The sequence below is a fragment of the Thermobia domestica genome, chromosome 17, assembly GCF_964235325.1.
Source record: "Thermobia domestica chromosome 17, izTheDome1.hap1.1, whole genome shotgun sequence".
NCBI classification, from domain to species: domain Eukaryota; kingdom Metazoa; phylum Arthropoda; class Insecta; order Zygentoma; family Lepismatidae; genus Thermobia; species Thermobia domestica.
This window is the reverse complement of record NC_137470.1, coordinates 88,934,914-88,956,333: the sequence shown is the minus strand read 5'-3', so window position 1 is coordinate 88,956,333 and position 21,420 is coordinate 88,934,914. Positions and strand designations below refer to the sequence as shown.

At 35.4% G+C, this 21,420-nt stretch overlaps 1 protein-coding gene and 1 long non-coding RNA gene across 2 annotated transcripts in view; both read right to left on the bottom strand.

Moving 5' to 3' along the window:
• Nucleotides 1-463: 463 nt before the first annotated feature.
• The window catches only part of LOC145673824 (uncharacterized), a 53,972-nt gene continuing 33,015 nt past the window's right edge, over nucleotides 464-21,420 (bottom strand). The window contains exon 2 of the long non-coding RNA XR_014128824.1: nucleotides 464-2,929. This is a non-coding gene — a long non-coding RNA (uncharacterized LOC145673824). The remainder of the gene's footprint in view (nucleotides 2,930-21,420) is intronic.
• LOC145673823 (eukaryotic translation initiation factor eIF1-like) overlaps nucleotides 10,353-21,420 on the bottom strand; it is a 40,665-nt gene continuing 29,597 nt past the window's right edge. Inside the window, exon 3 of the mRNA XM_081743597.1 lies at nucleotides 10,353-11,333. Coding sequence (XP_081599723.1) covers nucleotides 11,187-11,333 — 147 coding nt within the window. The 3' untranslated portion in view covers nucleotides 10,353-11,186. The remainder of the gene's footprint in view (nucleotides 11,334-21,420) is intronic.

Here is a 21,420-nt window from a genome sequence, read left to right as displayed (position 1 = left end):
TTAATGTTAACCCACGATTTTCTTCTGTCCCACCAGGCGAATATCACCAGGATGATATACTTCCCACATATGCTCTGCCTGATTTCCATATTTCCTTGTATTTGTTATTAATGTTTCGGTATAAAATGGCCTTTAGGCTCCATCTGACATTTCGTTTTCTAAAATAAATAGTAATACATTTAAATTTACTCGTCAGTTTGTTTCTAACACAGCAGCGGTCTATTTCTCAAAACTATTTTTTTTTTGAATCCATCAAATATCATGAAGTAGAAATACTAGAATAGTAAAAATTCATTTCTAAGTACTATTGCTGACATTTTTAATTTGCCGCTTTTTAATAATATATACAAGTGTAAAATATTTGATTTTGAGAAGTATCATACTTGTACTACAAGACTAGTAGTTTTGAGACGTAGGCCCCTGTAGTTCAAGTTATTTTTTTTTTTTTTTTTTTAAAAAAAAGGCAAAGAATTGGGTTCTCGATGCCACTAAAAACCCAGATATGTAAATAATATATATAGTAAAAGAATCGTTCGGACCGTTCTTTATTTTTACTCATTTCTAGATTTATTAGACAATTTTGATACGAATATACTTAATAGACAGTAAGTACCAGCATTTAGTATACCGTTCGTTTTTTCTAAGACTTCTCTTTGATCTATATGTAAATTTTTCTCAGTTGATGCAACAAATAAGTGAGTTTCCTTTACGCTATACAGTTCGATACTAATTTTATAAGATGAACAGACTTCCCTCACTTGAAAACAACAGACAGATTTTCTGAAACTTTCGTATGTTGTTAGCTGCAATATGCCTGTACAGGTAACTATTCACTGAGATGTTTACGTAGAATCAAGGAAATCTTTCCGATCTATGAAGAGAGAGAAAACAGACATTGCTCTTGTTATCTGCTGTCAATCTGCATTCCATCGGTTTCTTTTTCTCTGCGGACAACCCTAAGTTCACGCACGTGACCTAGCGGGGGCAGAGAATGAAAGAAATCTACCTGGTTAGCTTCCTATCTGCTGTTCTACACTGTTGCAAAATGCAGCCAATATCTTAAACAGCTTTTAAATGGAAGAAAATTAATTTTTAATTAGCGCGCTCTAATATTACCTTAGCAAGAAAAACTAAAAGTGAACATGCAATATTAATACTAACAAACATTTGGCCGAATTTTGAACTTGATAAAATAAATAGTTTTCATAAAATTTTGGAAACTCCCAACTCTCAAGACGATCTCTGTTGCATAGGACAGAATTCCAAGAAATGAAACGATATCTGATGCGGTAGGACTATGGGAGTGTCTTCACGAAGTGTTAAAAGACCCACGCCAAGACGAAGAAATGGAAAACATGACAACTGTCATAAGCAAGCATTAACTACCTGCCCACTTCTTGGCCTACCTTCTCGATCCGAAACGGCGAAAATTCAAATTAACTGCCGAAGAGAACAATTTAGCCTTGAAATTTGCTACTTATGGTGGTATTTCTCTACTGCCCATAGTAATTCAATTTCAAGCAGAGTTCCTTTTCTAATAGGATGTTCACAAAGAGCCATTGAATGGCGGCAGTCACAAGGAAGCGTGCATGATAGTAGTGTTATGAATCCAATTACGCAGTTGCTTCTGCTTCGTCTGCAGGAGCTGAAAGAATATTTTTCTTTTAGTTTTATACAATCTAAGATACGAAATAGTTTAGGCACTGAAAAAGCATCTCTTTTTAATTTGTAAAGCAACTTAATCAGTACAGAATTTAAACATGCTCGTGTAGAAAAATTTGCATTACACTGCACTGAGTATTTAGCCTTTTTTAAATTTTTGTTTATAAAATAAGTTTTTACAATCTTATTTTTACTATATCCTAATGAATATCAGGATATCTCTATATAATCGTAGTCAGTGTCATTTTGCGTGTCATGTATTCACATTTCTTGTGTGTTGACTAATGTTAACGTTTATATCTGTGAAATCTTAAAATTTTTATTGTATTATTTAAGTATCAAAAACTTTTGTATAAGTATGTACAGGAACTCAGAGACCTATAAACATTCTTTACTGTTAAAATATAGAAACTTTCAAATGCATAAACAATTCCAAAATAGTCTTCAAGGATGTGTGACGTCCGAGTTGTTTATGTATTATAAGCCAGAAAAAGTATTTCTCAAATACATATAAATACTTCCCAAAATTTCCAGTCAAGAGAAAGAAGACAGGAAGGCCTACTGGCTGAAGTCGATATCAACGAAAAATGAGAATTTGTTCAGTACGAAGATTTGTATGTAAGTATCTTATTACGTTGAATTTGTCTTGTTTGAGAATGTATTTTTAAATATTCTCAGAGGTCTCCTCGCAGACCTACCAAACACCAGATCCTTCAATCTTGGTAATTTTATAAAGCTGCTTCTTTATTAATCTTTTGAGACAGCAGACATTTTAGTGCACCAAATTACTGATTTACTTAATTACTTGCTTACCTACTTAATCATGGTTTATACTGAATATGTCTGCAATTGTTGTGATGAATTATTTTGTTAATCAGTCATTTATGATCAAATAAATGTAAATCAATTTGAATTTCATTTATAGACATTTGAAACCTCAATTAACATTCAATATGTAAATCATAACCACTATACTACCAAATTCGATTTAATTCTATTAGTTAAATCTATTTAAATAATGAAAACTTAACTCCAAGATTAATTAATAATCGAGTATATATATATTTATATTTTACTGCAGATTGTAAGTTTATTTTGCAATGAACAAAGGGTAATAAAACATTTAAAATACAAACACATCCTTGTACTTTAGCACATTTTTTTTTAATAGACAGTAACTAAGCGCCATCATAAAGATTAGTCTGTTCAGAGTACATATTTCTAGAATCTGATTCAAAGTACAAGACTACTAGTAGTAATACTACTACTAACAATTACATTTTAGTAAAACAAACACTATTTCTTTTATATAACGAAATCAAAATTTACTGTAATTTTTCATGAATACTAAATCTTCTGCTTTCAATGGCTCCAACAGGTCATGTTATGTCACTGTCTCGACGTACGGTACAGCATTCTGCCGTAATTTTTCACATAAACTTATGGACTGTGAGCTAGCTCTCTCCCTCCCTTCTTGCTCGGTTGTTACATAAATTGTTGCACCAATGATTTGTTTTTACTCAAAACCACCCTGCTCTGCAATCACAGAAGACCTCTTCTACCTCTTTACCGGTGGGTAACGTTCCCATAATAGCAGACATTCCCACGTTGAATGGTTATGCTAATGCGTTGAATCAGGAAAGATTTTGCTAAAGTATCTCCTGATTTAATTGATAGGCTGTGGCCGATTTCATTTATTTGTACTGAGTATGTTACAATATGTAAGATGGTTTAGTAGTTAGTGGAAAGTTTAGCACAGTACATAGACACTGCCATAACTTTGGTTAAGGCATTTCTTTAAAATACATTTTTCAAATGTTAATATTGCAGTTATGGTATAGAAAAGAAGTGTGTGTATATATATATACCAAACACGGTGTGGACAGTTCGCAGCAAAAAACCTGCAACATGAGCATGTAAGTTTGTGAAACGACGAAGTCTTTTGCTCCAAAATAAGTGTTCAGGGGAGGAAGTCGAGGTTTCTCCTGGCGTGATTCGTGCCACTTGGACGTTATGTTGATTCCCTGCGCTGTTAGGCATTGTTTCACAATAAACTTACATGCTCATGTTGCAGGTTTTCTGCGGCGGACTACAATTCTGAACTGAAAATTGTGAATATTAAATTCTTCATTGTCACTGACAATGAATTCTACTTTGTCAAAATTCTTGACTCAGGAATTTTGATCTTAAAAAGTTATTAGGTTTAAACTTGTAACCTACCTGATATCTTAAAATTTATCAGCTAAAGAACTAATAAACAGAAGAGAATTGCGAGGTTGGCTAAATGTTAATTTTAGTAGATTCCTTATATGGTATAGTATAATAAGCAAACACGATTAGTAATTATAATTCATTGCATTATTTAATGATCAATAATATGCCATTCCCAGAAATACGGTATCTTAATAGCTCAATATGTATCTTACTTGAATCAAACTCCTCATTACACACAAAATCTAATAAGAACATTTCTTCTGATTATCGTACTATCGCTACACAGTACGGATTAAGGCACGAATTTTAGATTTAAATTCGATTAACGTTTGAGAATGGTCAAAAGTACTACACTATTTCAGTTTAAAGAAGAATAAATATGATTTAAACCATCGATTTAAAAAAAAAAATCCACGTGATTTAAATCAAACCACCCTGCTCTTATGATGGCAACACGGTTCACTATATCGCCTATATATGCATATGTATTACTGAGAAACCTCGCATATCTTAACAAGGATATTAATTTGCGTTGAACATGTAAAACTGTTTTTCAAAAGAAGCAAATGGATGAGTTAAGAGACTTCTTGCATTATTATTATTATTTATAAGAAGTGTCCAGTTCTATTGCATTTGTGTTCTTGTAACCCCCCCCCCTGTCCTGATTTGATCGCTATCTTCGGGATACATCATTCCCCACACCACAGTTCAAGGATATATATAATTTTTAACACTTCATAAATTTATAACATTTGTTAATACGAGCATGTACCCAAAATTCCACTGCTGCTCTTTCATAACTATAGAGCAGAGATTTAAGTTTACTTGAAGACAAAAATTACCACTGTTTTCGCTCCATCTTTTTTAAATTGAGGACAGAAGTTTGCTATCTTTATGACTTTTGTTTTTCAGAAGTATACAAACCTTGGTGCTTCAAAATTTTCACGCAGCTTTAGTTAGATACTGAGCAATGTTCATTATACATGTTCAATTTTAGACTGCACTCAAAGCAGATCGCGGAAGTTGTGTACATGTGCTATTTTCCCAAACTTTGATCGCCTCTAACTCCAAATCTATTTGGTCTGATGACTAAAACTTTACAAAAGTTATGACCCTCGTGCTAACAAGTGGCAGAACTTTCATTAACATCTGAGATGGGTTTTATATTATATATATATATATATATATATATATATATATATATATATATATATATATATATATATATATATATAGAGAGAGAGAGAGAGAGAGAGAGAGAGAGAGAGAGGACATTTTGCTGGAGGATTTGAAATGGAATGACCCAACTACCACAACGACTGGCCCCTATCTGACCTTATCCCATGACGTTGATTCTCTGAAGACAAATCTCGACGTACTTTTGAATTTTTAAGTCTGTTCGATGTAAAGTTAGCAGTTAATAGATTTCCACTAATAGACTGGTACATCAAACCCATCATTACGCACAATTTCATTAGCATACTTTCCACCTTGTAATTTTGATAACTAGTGTATCAACGGTCTTGAGTTCTAGGCTGTATATCACGTATATTTCATTACACTATCCACCTATATTTAACTCTGGGACAAAAAATATATTACGCGTACATGGGCTAACTTCAGTCACTCCAACACTTATTAGTGAAGTACATCTTTTTCTATTAGCTCGAGGAAAACAATGGGGAGGAGGCTAAGGCCCACTTTTTTTTAACGCCTGGTTTGACCTCTTTCGTCATAAAACTTGCTTAGTTTCTAGCGTTTGGTTTTGCTATTTATAAATCAACAAAATGTGTGCCTCAGTGGCCTCCTCGTTGTTAGTACTAAAGGGCTATTAAGCGAATACGCTGTTACATTCGAGTGTTTTTAGCTATTTATTTTATTTTGCTATGAAATAATCTTGGTATTACATCAAGCAGAGTCACTGTATTGAAATTATGATGCAGTGCTGTCAACTACATATTTTAAATATTTAGTATTTATATTTCTGATTTTTCATTGGTACCTAAGTATTTTATTTTCTATTAGTTTTTCCTTCAAACCTTTAACACCTAAGTAGGTCACTTTATATCACACACACACACGCACTGCTTATGAATTTTCAATAAATTGAGGATTATATTATATATATAGGGTGACCGCGTGACTGTTACAAAATGTAAGGGATGATCCCTGACACGGAAACAAGAAAAAAAAAGTTCAAACTTTTGTCCAACGTACATAATTTCGGAGCTACAAGGTGCCGAAAGCGTGGGAAAATGACATTCAACACTCTATAGCTTGACTATGGTGAATGATAGAGCTAATGCGGCATGGTCACGTCAGAGACCAAAGCTGCTATATATTCAAAAATGCTTAGGTCGAGATCGTGCAATTCGTGCACAAGGGATTCCCCAAAGGAGCTTCATACGTGCCATGTGTATGTTTTATACGTGCCATGTGTGGTTGCATAACGCGCACTAAATAAGAGTGGGAAACCTGAAAGGAAAATGTGAATAATTTGGTACAAATGATAAACACATGATATTACGCAGTCCTATCATTGAACAGACTGTTTTAATGGAAGGTAATAGTCATGAAACGTACTAAAATGTTGTAAAAGGATCACACTATTAAAGTCTTTCTTCCATGTATTGTTGTTATTGAAAACAAAACTGAGCGAAACAACCATAATGCAAAAGAGTCTCCTAAAAACAAGTCACAAGAATGGGAATAATGTCTTCAATCAACATTTTACAGCAGGATTGAATGCAGCCAGGATCATCAATTACCTGTAAACGAGACAAATCTCCCAATTATACTACAATAGGTGATGGACATGGCGTCCCTCTACTTGAACACAGGCATTAGTTCTGACGCATCCGCTGTAACAACCCAGGATCTGTTCTTACAGTATCACAGGCAGCGAGTATTCGTGCTAATAGTTCTTCTGCGTTGTCTATAGGCGTTTCATACACAAATGTTTTGACATGACCCCACAAGAAAAAATCAAGTGGACGCAAATCTGGGGAACGTGCAGGCCTATTACAAGGACCGCCTCTTCCAATCCATCTGTCACGAAACGTTTGATTGAAATACTCTCGAGCACTAGCTGAAAAGTGGGCTGGGGCGCCATCATGTTGAAACCACATCCGTTGACGAACTCCGAGAGGGACATCCTCTAATAACTCTGGAAGTATTTCTCGCAGGAATCTCCTATACACTGGTGCAGTTAATCGTGGTGGTAGCAAATATGGACCTATTATATGATCACTCATAATACCAGCCCACATATTTATGGCGAATCGGTCTTGGTGGCCCCTTTCCACAATTGCATAAGGATTTTCGCCTGCCCATACATAACTATTGTGCCGATTAAATATCCCGTCTTTCGTAAAACGAGCTTCGTCGGTGAAAAGCACGTAGGAAGCCAACAGCGGATCAATTGCAGAGCGTTGGAGAAACCACTCACAAAACCGAACGCGAGGTTGAAAGTCAGTTGGACGTAAGGCCTGAACCCTCTGCGGATGATAGGGGTGTAACTGTTGCTCGTGTACTACTTTCCAAACAGTATCTTGTGCTACTCCCCTTTCCGGGTACTTACTGTTGGCTCTTGGATGAAACGATCAAGCGCTTGTTCTTCAAAGTCCGGAATCCTTGTGGTTCTTCGTCTTCCTTGGTCGTAGTATTGAGGTTGTAAATTCCCCGTGTCTCGTAAGCGTTGAAAAAGTCTAGCAAACATAGTATGGGCTGGATGTCTTCTTTGTGGATACTTCAGTCGATATAACCTATCAGCTTCTCGACTGTTGCCATTTGCTTGACCGTATACAAATGTCATGTCCGCAAGTTCTGCTATCGAATACTCCATTTGATCTCACATTCGAACAAGCAAAGAACAAACTGCACTAAGGAACTCGTACGCTACGAACAAACCACACGAAGAATGACCTTCCATCTTCCACAACGCCTTCTAGTAAGGTTGTCTTATACTTTCCTTACCTCCGATTGTTTTCTACGACAGAAGGAAGAACAAATGCTTGTGATCGAACCTGCAAACTGTGGCGTACTTCAGGTGACAACACCGTCTGTGAAAACAAAGTATCTTCTAAACGATAACAATATGACATGTTAAGCATTCTAGACAAAATCTCGGAATCAGTCCTGCAAAACAGCGGAAGCAGCGTCCTGGTAAATCGTTTTTCCTAGTTCTTGGTCAATGTTTGGGTAACGCGCATTACGGCTAATAAGAAACTGATATTTTACTGTTCTCTGGCAGTGGTCAAATTAACATGGGATGGCGGAAAAATCCCCCCTCGTAAAAAGTATAGTCGGCTCGTATCATCAAATAAAATAAGATTTCTGCCTGGAAGAAAGCACCCATATCCCCCGGTTTTTCCCCTTAGTTTTACTTGCTTTCAATGACAAAACTACATGGAAGAAAGACTAATAGTGTGATCCTTTTACAACATTTTAGTACGTTTCATGACTATTACCTTTCATTAAAACCGTCTGTTCAATGATAGGACTGCGTAATATCATGTATTTATCATTTGTACCAAATTATTCACATTTTCCTTTCAGGTTTCCCACTCTTATTTAGTGCGCGTTATGCAACCACACATGGCACGTATAAAACTGTTCGCCATTTTGTGCTTGTGCGAGATATCGACTTAGTACAGACGTATTATTGCTAGCAGTTGGGACAGCTATTCATCCGTATCCTTTTCGACCTTTCTTTCTTCACAGATTATCCTGGAATCCCTACGCTCCTTTGGGGAATCCCTTGTGCACGAATTGCACGATCTCGACCTAAGCATTTTTGAATACAGCAGCTTCGGTGTCTGACGTGACCATGCCGCATTAGCTCTATCATTCACCATAGTCGAGCTATAGAGCTTTGAATGTCATTTTCCCACGCTTTCGGCACCTTGTAGCTCCGAAATTATGTACGTTGGACAAAAGTTCATTTGAACTTTTTTTCTTGTTTCCGTGTCAGGAAAAAAAAAAATATATATATATATATATATATATATATATATATATATATAGAGAGAGAGAGAGAGAGAGAGAGAGAGAGAGAGAGAGAAAGAAAAAGGATCAGGTTTCAATAGTGATTGAAAAGAACTATGCTGCTGAAACTCTGGTGTTAAGCATTTTTAATCGTAGAATTTACGAGCAGCAGCCTGCAACACAGAAGACGCAGATTTGATAGGAAAGTATCAGTTTGTTATTGTGACTGTATTTTGGAAATCTGCAGCACCATTGGAACAATGACAAATCGTGCTCTTCGTGAAAGTTGAATTGAGAAAACTTTTAAATGAATGTTATAAAAGCTCGACTGTTAACTAAATGGAAATAGGCCTGTCAGGTTTTGATGCAGAAGACTGATTTGAACATTTTATTTGATAATGCAAATGGAACAAATGGCAGCAGGCAGTGAACACCTTGTAAAGTAACCTCAGTCTATAGACAGCCACTTGCTTACAGAGGGATGTTCCCCTCGTGTGAGGTTTTTTTTTTTTCCATACTGTCCTGTTTGGTTTTCCTCTCCCTTGAAAACTGACAGGCAAAAAACTGAACCCAAATCTTTGTCAATGATCTTGTTTCTTTGACAACCTCCTCCCCCACACACACAGACACATGCATGGAAGACAAAGAGGGGGAGAGGGAAAGGAAGGCATTATGTATGGCAACGTTTAGTAGTTTTTCTTCTTCCGAAAGAACCACAAACTTTATGACTGTTCCTTTGTTAAAATTCAAAGTCTCCCGACTGGCTATTGTCTGGGCGTGCATTCTATAATATTCGTGACGCTGTAGTGGTGTTAGTTTTTACAACACTAACAGACAATTCGTAGCTTGTTTGCTTACGTTTTACATGTGCAATCCACAGGTGCAAAAATGACTATTCTAATAGAAAAATTTAACTGTTGGGTTGGCAACACTGCTGACATCCGCTGTGGTGCCCAGAGAAGGTCACACTGCTTTCGTGGAAACAAAATTTAAAAGAACTTCGCCATTCCAAGGATAACCGGGATAGAAAATATAAAAGGTTAACCCTGAATTCACTGGAATACTGAAATATACCCCACTTTTCCCCATTCCACTCCACTCTACCATACCACCACCGAAATGCAATTACAAGCCGCCTTTGCAGATACTACACTGTACTAAGTTGCTACTGATGTGAAAGGTAAGTTTTTTCTATAGAAACAAATAGGCCATAGTTACTGACAAAAAATGGTAATTACATACAGTTGGCAACACTGTACTTACAGTTAGAAACCTAGTAATAATGGAGAATAAAGATATATGTCGGTTTAGTAGTCCTAAGTTTATATCAGACACTATAAATTAGTTTTCGTGAGAAATAATGACCTTTAACTTGTGGGCCTCTCAACGCCTTCCTCCCTCCCGTTGTCTTTCATGTAATCCAAAAATACTTTGGTGTTCCTAGAGTTAATCCAAACGAAACATTCTGGTCTTGGTATAAACAAGTACAATACTTTGTAATAATGGATTTATTATTCCAAACATACTGTATTACATGCACATTTAAGAGAAACCCAGAACAATTAGAACGCAAAACTCAAAAGTTTACATTTATATTTAAAAATAGAAAATAAAGTGAGACTACTCCATACTGACAAAATCCATGTACACAAGGAGGAAATACAAATGCCCCTGAAAAAATGTACCCGGTAAACTTCAAACCTAATAATTACCAAGACAAGGCACAGGCATGTGAACTTTTTTATATATACATACTACCTGTTATCGGAAATCGAAATTTCTACATCTGTAGCATCATCCATGTCCAACCGCTGCAAACTTGCCACACTGCAATAACTAGTGTTCGTGACCCACCACTTGATATAAATACATAAGTATTCAATCAACAATCAGGTATAAAAAATATCTCCTGTACAATACAAAAATTCATTTCTGAAGCGTGTGCATCCTAAAGAAACAATGTCAAATTTTACTTTTTCACCCTAATATTACGTTCGTTTCTCTAAAAATATCAATGGAACCCAGATACATGTTAGCTTTTTCCAAGGGCATTCATTAACTTCTTAGGAAACGTGAATTTAAATTAGAAACAAAAAAGTGCCATTAGAAGTTAAAAAAATGTTTGTTAAGGCCCAGAACAATTAATAATTATTGCTTTTCTACACTACCAGGTGAAACTGTACCCACAAAGTAACTATTACTGTGAATGTATAAAATTTTCGTCCCACAGCTATCCTTCGAGTTATGACGGAGAATTTAATGTAATACCCGAGATGATCTGAGAACCATTTGGAGCTGTGGATGTTGAGGGTAAGGGGATTCAGTTAGAAGCCGTGGACTTTCAGTTGATCTGGTTTAGCTAAACCAGTTTTAGTGAGCCACTGGCATATGTTCTCTCGCTGGTCACCCTGAAGCTGGAGAACTTCTCCGTATTCTGGATGTTCAATTACAGTACCATTGCAGGCAAACTCCTGAAAATTTGAAAAACAATTTTCATTAAATGCTCATTCATTACATTAAATAATATTTCGTCATTGTACTAAAATTTACACTACCACATTTATTATCCACTATCACAAACAAGGTACATTACAGTATAACAAATATCCAAATTTTGAAAGCCTGTAACTGCAATAACGCGACTCAGACTACGAAATGTTCATACAAAGTACCTCATGTTGCCTGCATGCATATTATAATCACCAGGGCCCGGATCTTGTTGAAAAGTCAACTTTTTACTGTTACGCATAGGACAAGACAAGTTGAAATATAAACATTGTTAATCAACTCTACGTTCTAAAAATATATCTTTTTAGGGTCAACATTTGGTTACCTTTTGACGTTTTGAAGTTTCAGGTCATTTTTTAATATTTTGAGGTAACTTTTAGGTTCACTTTTAGGTCACTTATGGTCTTTTTATTCTTTTTCTTCTACATAAAGAAATCTTAAAATGAACACTTACAGATTTGAAAAATACGAAGTTAAATGATCTCTCTTCCTGCTTCCTGACTTTTGGGCTGGAAAAACTGCATTCCTAACAAGCTAATGAACACTGAACTGTAGCTGGTTGACGAGGGGTGGGGTTGGTAGGTGGTCGAATAGAGGTTTTCGGGTTGTTGACCACAAAGGATATGATAAGGTGAATAACTAAAAATAAATTAAAAGGCGTTCAAAGATTTTAAACTTCTTTTTATCTATTATTCTCGTGTATACAGTCTACACTTGCGAACTTTTATTCTTTAAGTGTACTTCCTAGTTTCAACTCGGGAGTGAATTGACACTTTCAGTACGTACAATGGACTAATAATTGAACACATTTGATCAATGGGCTGCAACTAACTGAAACAAAACTTTTGAAAATGACTGAGAAATGATAGTTAAAATCCAATAGATATTTTTTTTTAAAAAAAAAAATGTTTAACGAAGTAAACGTTTTAAAATACGCAAGTTTTAAGGTCAATTTTTGTGAATTTTAGAGTCAGTTTACAGAAATTTTAGTGTCATTTTATAGGTCACTGTTTAGAAAAGTTTAGGTCAACAAGATCCGGGCCCTGATGATCACGATATGAAGCATTTTGAATAGAACAGTTACAAAGGACTAAAAATTTGACAGCTGACGTATCAGGTGGCAAGTACCCTGTTATGATGGATGGTGACTTGCAGAGTAGTAATTTCAATGCGTTTACATCATTCCGAAAAAGAGAGGCCGCGGTGGCCCAGTGGTAGAGCGTTCACCTTTGGTGCTTGGGGTCCCGGGTTCGATCCTAGCCCCCGCCAAGTGAACTTTGTGGTGGACAAACAACGTGTGCATGGGTTTACTCGGGGTTCTCCCGTTTCCTCCCACTTTATTCATTCCACCATTTCATTCATTACTCATCATCACCGTCTCCTTTAGCCTAACCGGCATAACCGTGGGACGTGAAACTCAAAGATTTCATTTTTTCATTCCGAAAAAGGAACTTTTGGATATTGTCCGTTCGTCGTCCCAGTGTAAGCACTCTCCTACAGCCATACTGTTTAACATATTTGCACTAAAATTTTCATGTATTTTTACGGTTCTCTAGGTTATTTTTTTTTTTTTTTTTTTTTTTGTTTTTTGAATTTTTTCTACCCTCTAAAACAAAGTTTACTGAAGGGTGAAATCTAAACTTTTGACTTTCTCGAAAACGGTTTAAATATTTTGTATTTCATACACCAATACATTAACCTTTAAAAAATTAATTTCTCTCGGGGAAAAAATTCAAATGCGTTAATTTGCTTATAGGTGAGTTATATTCGAATGATTTTTCTCAAAGCAAAGCAGGTGACTTTGTTGATATTGCATAAATAATGTTTCACTAATAGCCGGATAAGGCATAACTTTCATTCTAAGAAAATCCACAAGGAACAGTTACTCTTCAATTTTCCTGAAATAAGACAAGAGATTTTGTTGCCATTTTATTAACTGTAATATATGGTATAAGTGATTTCTCATAAAGGCCAAAAAAAAAAAAAAAAAAAAAAAAAAAAAAAAAAAAACGCTACTGCGATGAGTTTTATTCCTAATTTTCCGAAAATCCTTAGTTTCGTTCGTATTTCAATAATAACTGCACCGAACATAAATTAGTTCAAAAATGAAATTAATTTTTTCAGTTTAACGTTCCACAATCATGCCCTTTAAGCTAAGGGTGACGGATTAAAAATTTAAGTGAATAACGGAAGAACTGGTAGAATGAGAACGAGGGAGGAAACGGGCGTACCTCAAGAAAACCCACTGACAATTGGCCGGAGATCGAATCAGGGGGGTAAGCGCGTCTATCACTGAGCCACTGGTAGATCCAATTCGACGATTATATATTTAAATATGCTACAATAGATATTAATAAACAGTAGAAGACTGAAAAATTACTTAATAGAGAAAATAACTCTGTCAAATATTACAAAACTAATTTCTGATAGCAACCACTCTTGCCTCCCCCAACCCTTCTCTTTCCAAACCGTATCTCTCTCAATCTTCTGAGGCCGAGCCGCTAAGTTGCGTGTTCCCCAAATTGTTCCCCCCCCACCATGTACAGATCTGGTTGACACCTCCCCCCATAACTACAGAAGGAAAAACTTTCATTTACCAAGGCTGGATTTGTATATATTTATGTCGTCTCCAGCGCTGTCGTATAAAAAGAATTCGCTATGATTTTTTTTTAAAAGAAAACCGTGAGCATTTAGTACTGAGATAGGTTAATATCTAGAGAAATTTTGTATCTCATATGACAAATAGTTTTAATAATCTTTCGCGACAAAATTCAGCATATATACGGAGAAATTTCAGCAGAAATTTTAGACCCGACTTTAATATAGTTAGTTAAATATCCTTTTTCTTTATATATACAAAAGATTAATATTAAATATATTAAATTATGTAAAAGTAAAAAGTATCTCGTATAATACAAGGTTAGCGAATATACAAAAATATTTTTATAAAGGGAAATCAGCTATGCGCAAGGAATAAACAGTATTAAGAAAAATACTTGCCACACGAACTGATTAGACTAAAATTCAAAGTTAATACTTAACCGATTTAATTCTGAGGCGTTCAAAATAATAAATGTGTGGATAGATTTGCACCACGTTGTCTAGCTTTACCACTTTCACCAGTGTTGTTTTTGACAACATCCAACACAAGTAATCATCAAAACTGAAGCCAGTTACACTATTTCTGAACATGTCTAATAGAATTTAGAATAGTGCTGAAAATTAAAACCTATGTTTATACCTCTAGTCACTGACTGCTAAAGACTATTAGCAAAACTAATCTTACTCATTCGAGTGTTGTACACTTCTGTTCACAAACTTAGTTTGCCTTCCAGAGTTCTAGTCCAAAAAGTTGAACCTAGATCTTTACGTCCCTCGAATCTATGTCTACAGGGAAATTTATTTTACCTCCATTCAAGCCTGTAGGGAACAGGAAATCTAGGAACAGACGAAGCACTTCCGAAGTCATGCTTTCGTGGTCAGAGGGTAAATTTACTATGTTAGCGTCATGGATCTATGTGGATATATTAATTTTAACATTTGTTCGAATTCTACCAAGTATTACCTCTCTTTACTTGACCAAATAATGAAGCATCCTCTGTCTTCAGTGTGCATTTGGTACCGGGTTCGAACCCGGTAGACCCCCCGAAAAGCGTAGTCGACAAATTTCTCGCCTTTGGTGCGAGCGGTCCTGGCTTCGATTTTCGGCGAAGACGTCAAAAAGGTAACAGCTTTTTCAGGCCAGCCATCCTGTGAGGTTTTCCCCATTCACACTAAGCAAATGTCGGGATGGTAACTAACAATACAAGTTCCAGAACGCTTCATTTCTTTCCCCTTCCTCTGATAGTGTATTCGCAGAAGGACGTCATCCTTCATGTGACAAACTTAAGGCCATAGATTACGGCAATACCCAGAAATCCGTACAAATAAATCAATTGGATTGCCAGTAGGAGTACCAAAAAAAAAAAAAAATTTTTTAAATCACGATCATTTACTTCCATTAATTATGAGCGTTCTTTACCCTAAAACGTATAATTCTGAAGCGGTGAACGAAAGAACTTTTGTTACTAATGTATATTCCTGAACAGAAATTGTGAAAATGTTAACCAAAGAAACTACTTACGGGTTATTTTAACAATGAAACATCAGGAATGTCCTTATTTTAAAAATTTAAATGTCTCTTCCTGGCAAAAGGTTGATGTGATATGAAATTTGGCTTAAGTCAGTTTTAGTTCTAATCGTAAGAGACTTTTTTTTTTTTTTTTAATTAAGTTTAACATCCAAATGATCACGCACCAAAGCTAAAAAAATATACAATGTGGTGCACGATAGTGATGGAATGAAGTAAAAGGGAACAAAAATTTTAGAAGCGAAAAAAAACTCAAGACTGCGATCCTGGCTAATAGTTATTGGATCAAGGGCCTCAAAATTTTTGAACAGCACCTAAATCGAGTTTCCGTATTTTCTAAGGAATAAGCACATACCGAGTTAAGTGATGGTTTGGGTTTGGCTACACTATATATAATTCTCCAGATATAAAGCGTACAAGAAAATTTTTGACGAACATACAGGATCTTTTGAATCAACTAGGAAACTCCTAGCAAACATTCACAATGTTTGTCCAAAAAGTAAGGAACCGACGCACGCAAAAAATTTTGAAGATTCTCCCCATCATCTTTATTTTGGATACTAATTACATAGTTCTTGCTCAAGGTCCTTACAGAAAATAAATTACGGAAGTATTTTTCTGCTTTCCTGAGGGGAAAAAAAAATTAAGAGCTCAACTGAAAAAGATAATTTACCTGAGCATAAGGGGAGTTAACACCTACCAATTACGGTTTATTTTGTGCTATAGTATACGGTACCTTTACTGTCATGGAGGTTGTAATACTAACATAGCAAGTGAATGTGATTTTACTTTGTTTCTTGAGATCTCCAACAGTTTTTGATACTGACCAGTTTATCTCATCCTCCTACGCAAAAGACTGGTAGAATGAAACATGTTACTATAAAACAGTACAATGTTTATAAATATTCTTGGTTTCACCCTGCTGATTTCACGGAGCTCTACAGAAATGATTCCTTAGATTTTGCTCCAAGTAAGATAACCGGACAAAGACAAGCTTTGAGGACACTCAAATTACTGAAACAGCTAACAAAAGCAAGTAGCAGAGCTGGTCTCTTGTAAATAGTTGAAAAGTGACCAAAGCACACGAAAAAAGTGACAAATCTCATCATGCCCTTTGTTTCCTGTGTCAATTTCTCCATCTCTTTACTTCTCTTTGAGCTAAGTCCTTTCTTAGGTTTTCTAAGTATGCTCTGTAGTTACGGTAAGCAGACTTAGCAGTTGTAAGAAGCTTCTGAGTAAGTGGAACCAGTTCTGGCCTATTTCCGAATTTCTTCATCCCAGACATTATATTTAACTTACCATTGAGAGTTCTCAAAGCCATGAAATATTAAAATTCATCACTTACTCTTAAGAGCATACAAGAAGCATAACAAGAACATGAACCACAAACACATACACCGTTGAGCGGAGCGTTAACTATTACGAGAGAAAACTAAAATACTATTATGACAAGAAAGAATAGACAGAGAAGGGTTCTCAAATCCCACCTTGAGAGCTTAAGCATCCACCAACCATCTACTGTGCTTTAGAAAGAATAAAAGCTGAAGTGAGAATAAAGCTGTTTCACATGTGCAAGCAAGTACTGAAGCTTTCAGACGAGTAATGAATAACAACTTTCATCCTTTTTCCATTTATTTTTACATTTTTCTTAGAAAACTGCCAATGCAAAGCATAAATCACACGAAAAAGTCTCTTTACCTCCCAAAGAAGTATTTTTAGTGACAAAGTTCAAGAATGGTAACTTAGTGACAAACTTGGGAAAAAAAAAAAAAAAAAGTAACATATAAAGATTCGCTATGAATCCTGAAATGGTCACTGACTGTAGGCTATTTGCAGTTATGAGATATTGAACCCCCTCCCACTTCAGTATGTTTTTAATTGTTCTAGATAAAAATAGAAATTATTCAATTTGAGACTTAAAATTGGCCAGATAAACTAACTAGATTTTAACACTCTGAAAGGCAAAGGCATTTGAAGTTTTTGTGAACAGAAGTATACGTAAGAAGCGTTCCGGATAGTACAGGCCAAATTCACATGCTAAGCTGGGTTCACTTATACCCGGAACGCCACAAATTATGTACAGGTTAAATTTTCGTCCAGTTTTAAAGAAATATGTCTGAAGAAGAATAAAAATCCTTGACGCCACCACACCAATCGGATAAATGCATGGTTTAGATGGACAAAAATAGTTTTGACCTGTTACCAATAGATCTATAATGCATTGAGAAACTTTAAAAGAACCCTAGCATCAAAAGCTGGTAACTTTTCTCTTTGCAACTGTAGCAAAATATGAGAGAAGGGCTAAACCAACCGATCTCAAATGAAAACACGCGGTTTAACCATGTCGTAAACAAGCGTGTGTGTGCTGTATAGTATAGTTGATCCGTAAAATTTATTTTGCATGAATTCTGGAGTTACAGACATTCTCCATTTTATGTTGTTATATTAGTGTTGTCAGTTGAGAATTAAAAAGTGTAATACATAAAATGCAGGTAGTACAAAGGACCACTCTTAAATAGAGCGCTTTGTGCACAGGCAGTACAAGCAGTATGACCAAGTAGAAGGAAACAAAAATAACGTAATACAGCACAAGTTTTATGAAGAAGTGGATTTAGTTCTTTAGCCGAAGCAAGGAGAGAACAACTAATTGTAACATTTTTCGATGTTCCAATAAAATAGAAATTAAGAACCTAAACGCTAGACTTAAATGTTTGTCTAACATTGAGTGCCCTGTCAAGTTGCAATTACAAACACACTAATCTTTAGAACCTACTCTTCAGACAACTAATTTATTCGTCGAGTTGTATGGCTGATAAGACTGTACACAAAATTCTCATACATAACGCTGACAATCGAACCACTGCCAATAAAACAGTCGTCTGAAGATGTCTTGGAGGCTAGTCACAAGAACTAAGTACATCCGTCTTTTCCATTCCTGAAAAACATCTAGAGTAAATAACAATGTACTGATATACTGCAAATTATATCGGATTCGGACATTTCCGCCCACAGGAAGGCGCGCTTACAAAGATCAGCAAACCCTTTTCACAAGCGTTCGATATTCCGAACATCGTAACTAACCTGACTTATTAAGATGATGATAAACCTAAGTGTCATTTGTTAGCGTATTAAGTATTGTTAAATAAATTTAGAATTATTTTTATATTCCTCATTTCCTTGATAGTATTTACTCACAACGCAACCCTCATTAATGTGTTGACTTTCATCAACATCTCTTGCGTAATATATTAATCCTAGCAACAGCTGGAACTATTCATGCAACACACACACACACACACACACACACACACACACACACACACACACACACACACACACACACACACACACACACACAAAAGCTAAATAGTCCATTTTACAGTGTGTGGGACAACAGAACTAAACAGGGTTAAGCTTACATTCTGCATCTTGATAAAGTGGACAGATTTACATGTAAATAGAAATAAGATTTATCAACTACAAATACGATTCTTTCAAAGTTACAATTACCTAATTTTTACGTTCTCTTGAATCATCCATTTAGTCATATTTGGAATGTTAAACAAAACTTGATAACAGCTACAAAGTAACACTAAAGAGCTCTAGTTCACAATTTTGAATGTTCAAAACTTACCACTGATCCATTATAGTTTAACTCTGAACACGAACATTCTCCGAAAGTTCGTGTACACACCTGTTCGCAAAAAGCTGGAAACTCGTTCAGAAACTAAGTTTGAAGAAGTGAGCCTAGATCCGTCACAATTCTCGCAGATCTATACACAGGGAATTGCATGTTCCCACCGTATTTTATATAGACTAGTTTCAAACCGTACTGTCATCCGAGCGATGTGAAAAAATAAAAATAAAATCAAACTACTTATTTCTGAGATTAATATTGATTGCACACCTCATGCACAGTTCCAATACGCAAAATCAATCATTATCTTAAGTGGAAATTGCTGAAAACTACAGAAAATTGATATTTAAACCTCCAAGTAGGAACCCGTGCTTGGAGCGATTCTATTATCAATATAATAACACAATCTCTTGTAAGTTGCGTCTGTGGTAAAGCGGGTTTAGTCCTGCTACTGACATTTGAAACTAAGGGCGACGGTTCGAGCCTCTGTGCGGAAAGTTAAAGTTTTTCTTCCTTTTTTTAATATGAGAACTTTTATAAATATAAATTTCTACCGTGAAGTGATTGCAAACACATTATCCGACGAACTGTCACTTTTCAAATCCCTGTCACATTTACTAGGCCGCCATGTCCAATAATTCATATACGAAAACTCTAAAATGAGAAATGTGAACACGAATACCTAAAACCACATGTCCAACATGAAAATTATTCATGTATATATTTCGGGGGGCTTTGCTAACATTCTTGGAAATTTGACCATTTTACAACGTATTTCATTCTTGAATAAACAAAATTTCGGGGGGGGGGGGGGGATAGAGCCCGTAAGTCCCCTAAAATACACCTATAAGCAGTACATATTTTCTAAATAATTGTTCAAATTGCTTTATAAGCGTTCAGATTATGAGGTACCGTAAGTTTTTTGTAATGCAAAAAAAAAAAAAAAAAAAAAGCACTATATATATATATATATATATATATATATATATGTGTGTGTGTGTGTGTGTGTGTGTGTGTGCTTGTTTTTTTTTTCTTTTCTTTACAAAGCTTAGTGTACCTCATAATCTGGATTGTTAATCAATTTGAAGAAAAATTTAGAAAATATGCACTGCTTAAAATCGGATTAAATCGCAATGGCAGTAATCTGTAATATCTTACATTTGTATTTATTCACATTGAATGTGTACATGTTTTATACTGTATAGCATGAATATTAGCTGCTAGATAAACAATTATCTATAATTGAATTTAAGTAGGAAATCGATATAGTTATTATAAGCAGCAGCTTGTGAAAATGAAGTGTGTAATAATGGTTGTATCTGAAATATACGTTGCGTAATGGTGTAATGTGTTACCCCACCAGCTTTGGAATACTGGGCTCTTCAAACTGTCCATCCTTAGGGATGCGCCGAGTCGAGTCGAGACAGAATTTTCCTGACAAAATTCGAGTCGAGACAGCTCTTCCAATAGAAAAATATACATTTGTCGAGTCGAGACATCACTTTTACAGCATATTGTCGAGACAAGACGGCCTCAAATCTTGTCTCGTGCGCATCCCTATCCATCCTACCTAGACAAAATATATTTGGATGCGAATATTCAATTTCTTTTAACGATAATTGTAATCTACGATACAGATTGAAATAAGATATTGGCTTGAACTATTTTATTACCCACTTAACCTTCGTGTACTGCAATTATATCTAATTGTGGCATAAATATTTATTATTAGAATAATCACTGAATATATTTAAAACATCCAATGAGGAAGAAATCAATGCTCGTAGTAATTAACAAATTGGTTGCAAGTTTATTTAAAATTACCTCTCTTGAAATCTAAATCATCATTATTAGAAAGAAAGCAAGAGAACAGTTTTGTTAATTTCGAAATATTAAAAGAGATTGAGGAATGTGTATTTAATCGAACAGGATATATGAAACTAAATGGAATGGCATGTGGAACCGAACTTGAAAGAGGATAGGATGTATATATGAAATAGGAAAGAAAGCAATGGTTAACAGCAGTAGTTACTACTTACAGCAGATGAGTGAAATCTACCCCCCGTAAGAAAAACGTTCAACAATTCGGAAACATAAGGGCGTCACATTTTCTTAGTTTCTTGACAAAATTGAAAAATGGATTTTGCATGTTGTTCGTCTATACCCCTTCAATATAGTTAGCTGTACGGTCGACTGACTAGACGTCAAGTGAGTGAAATTTATGTAGGAAGTTTCGATACAGCGTTCACCGAAGTGACGTAGACGTGGTGTTGAAGCTTCTGGT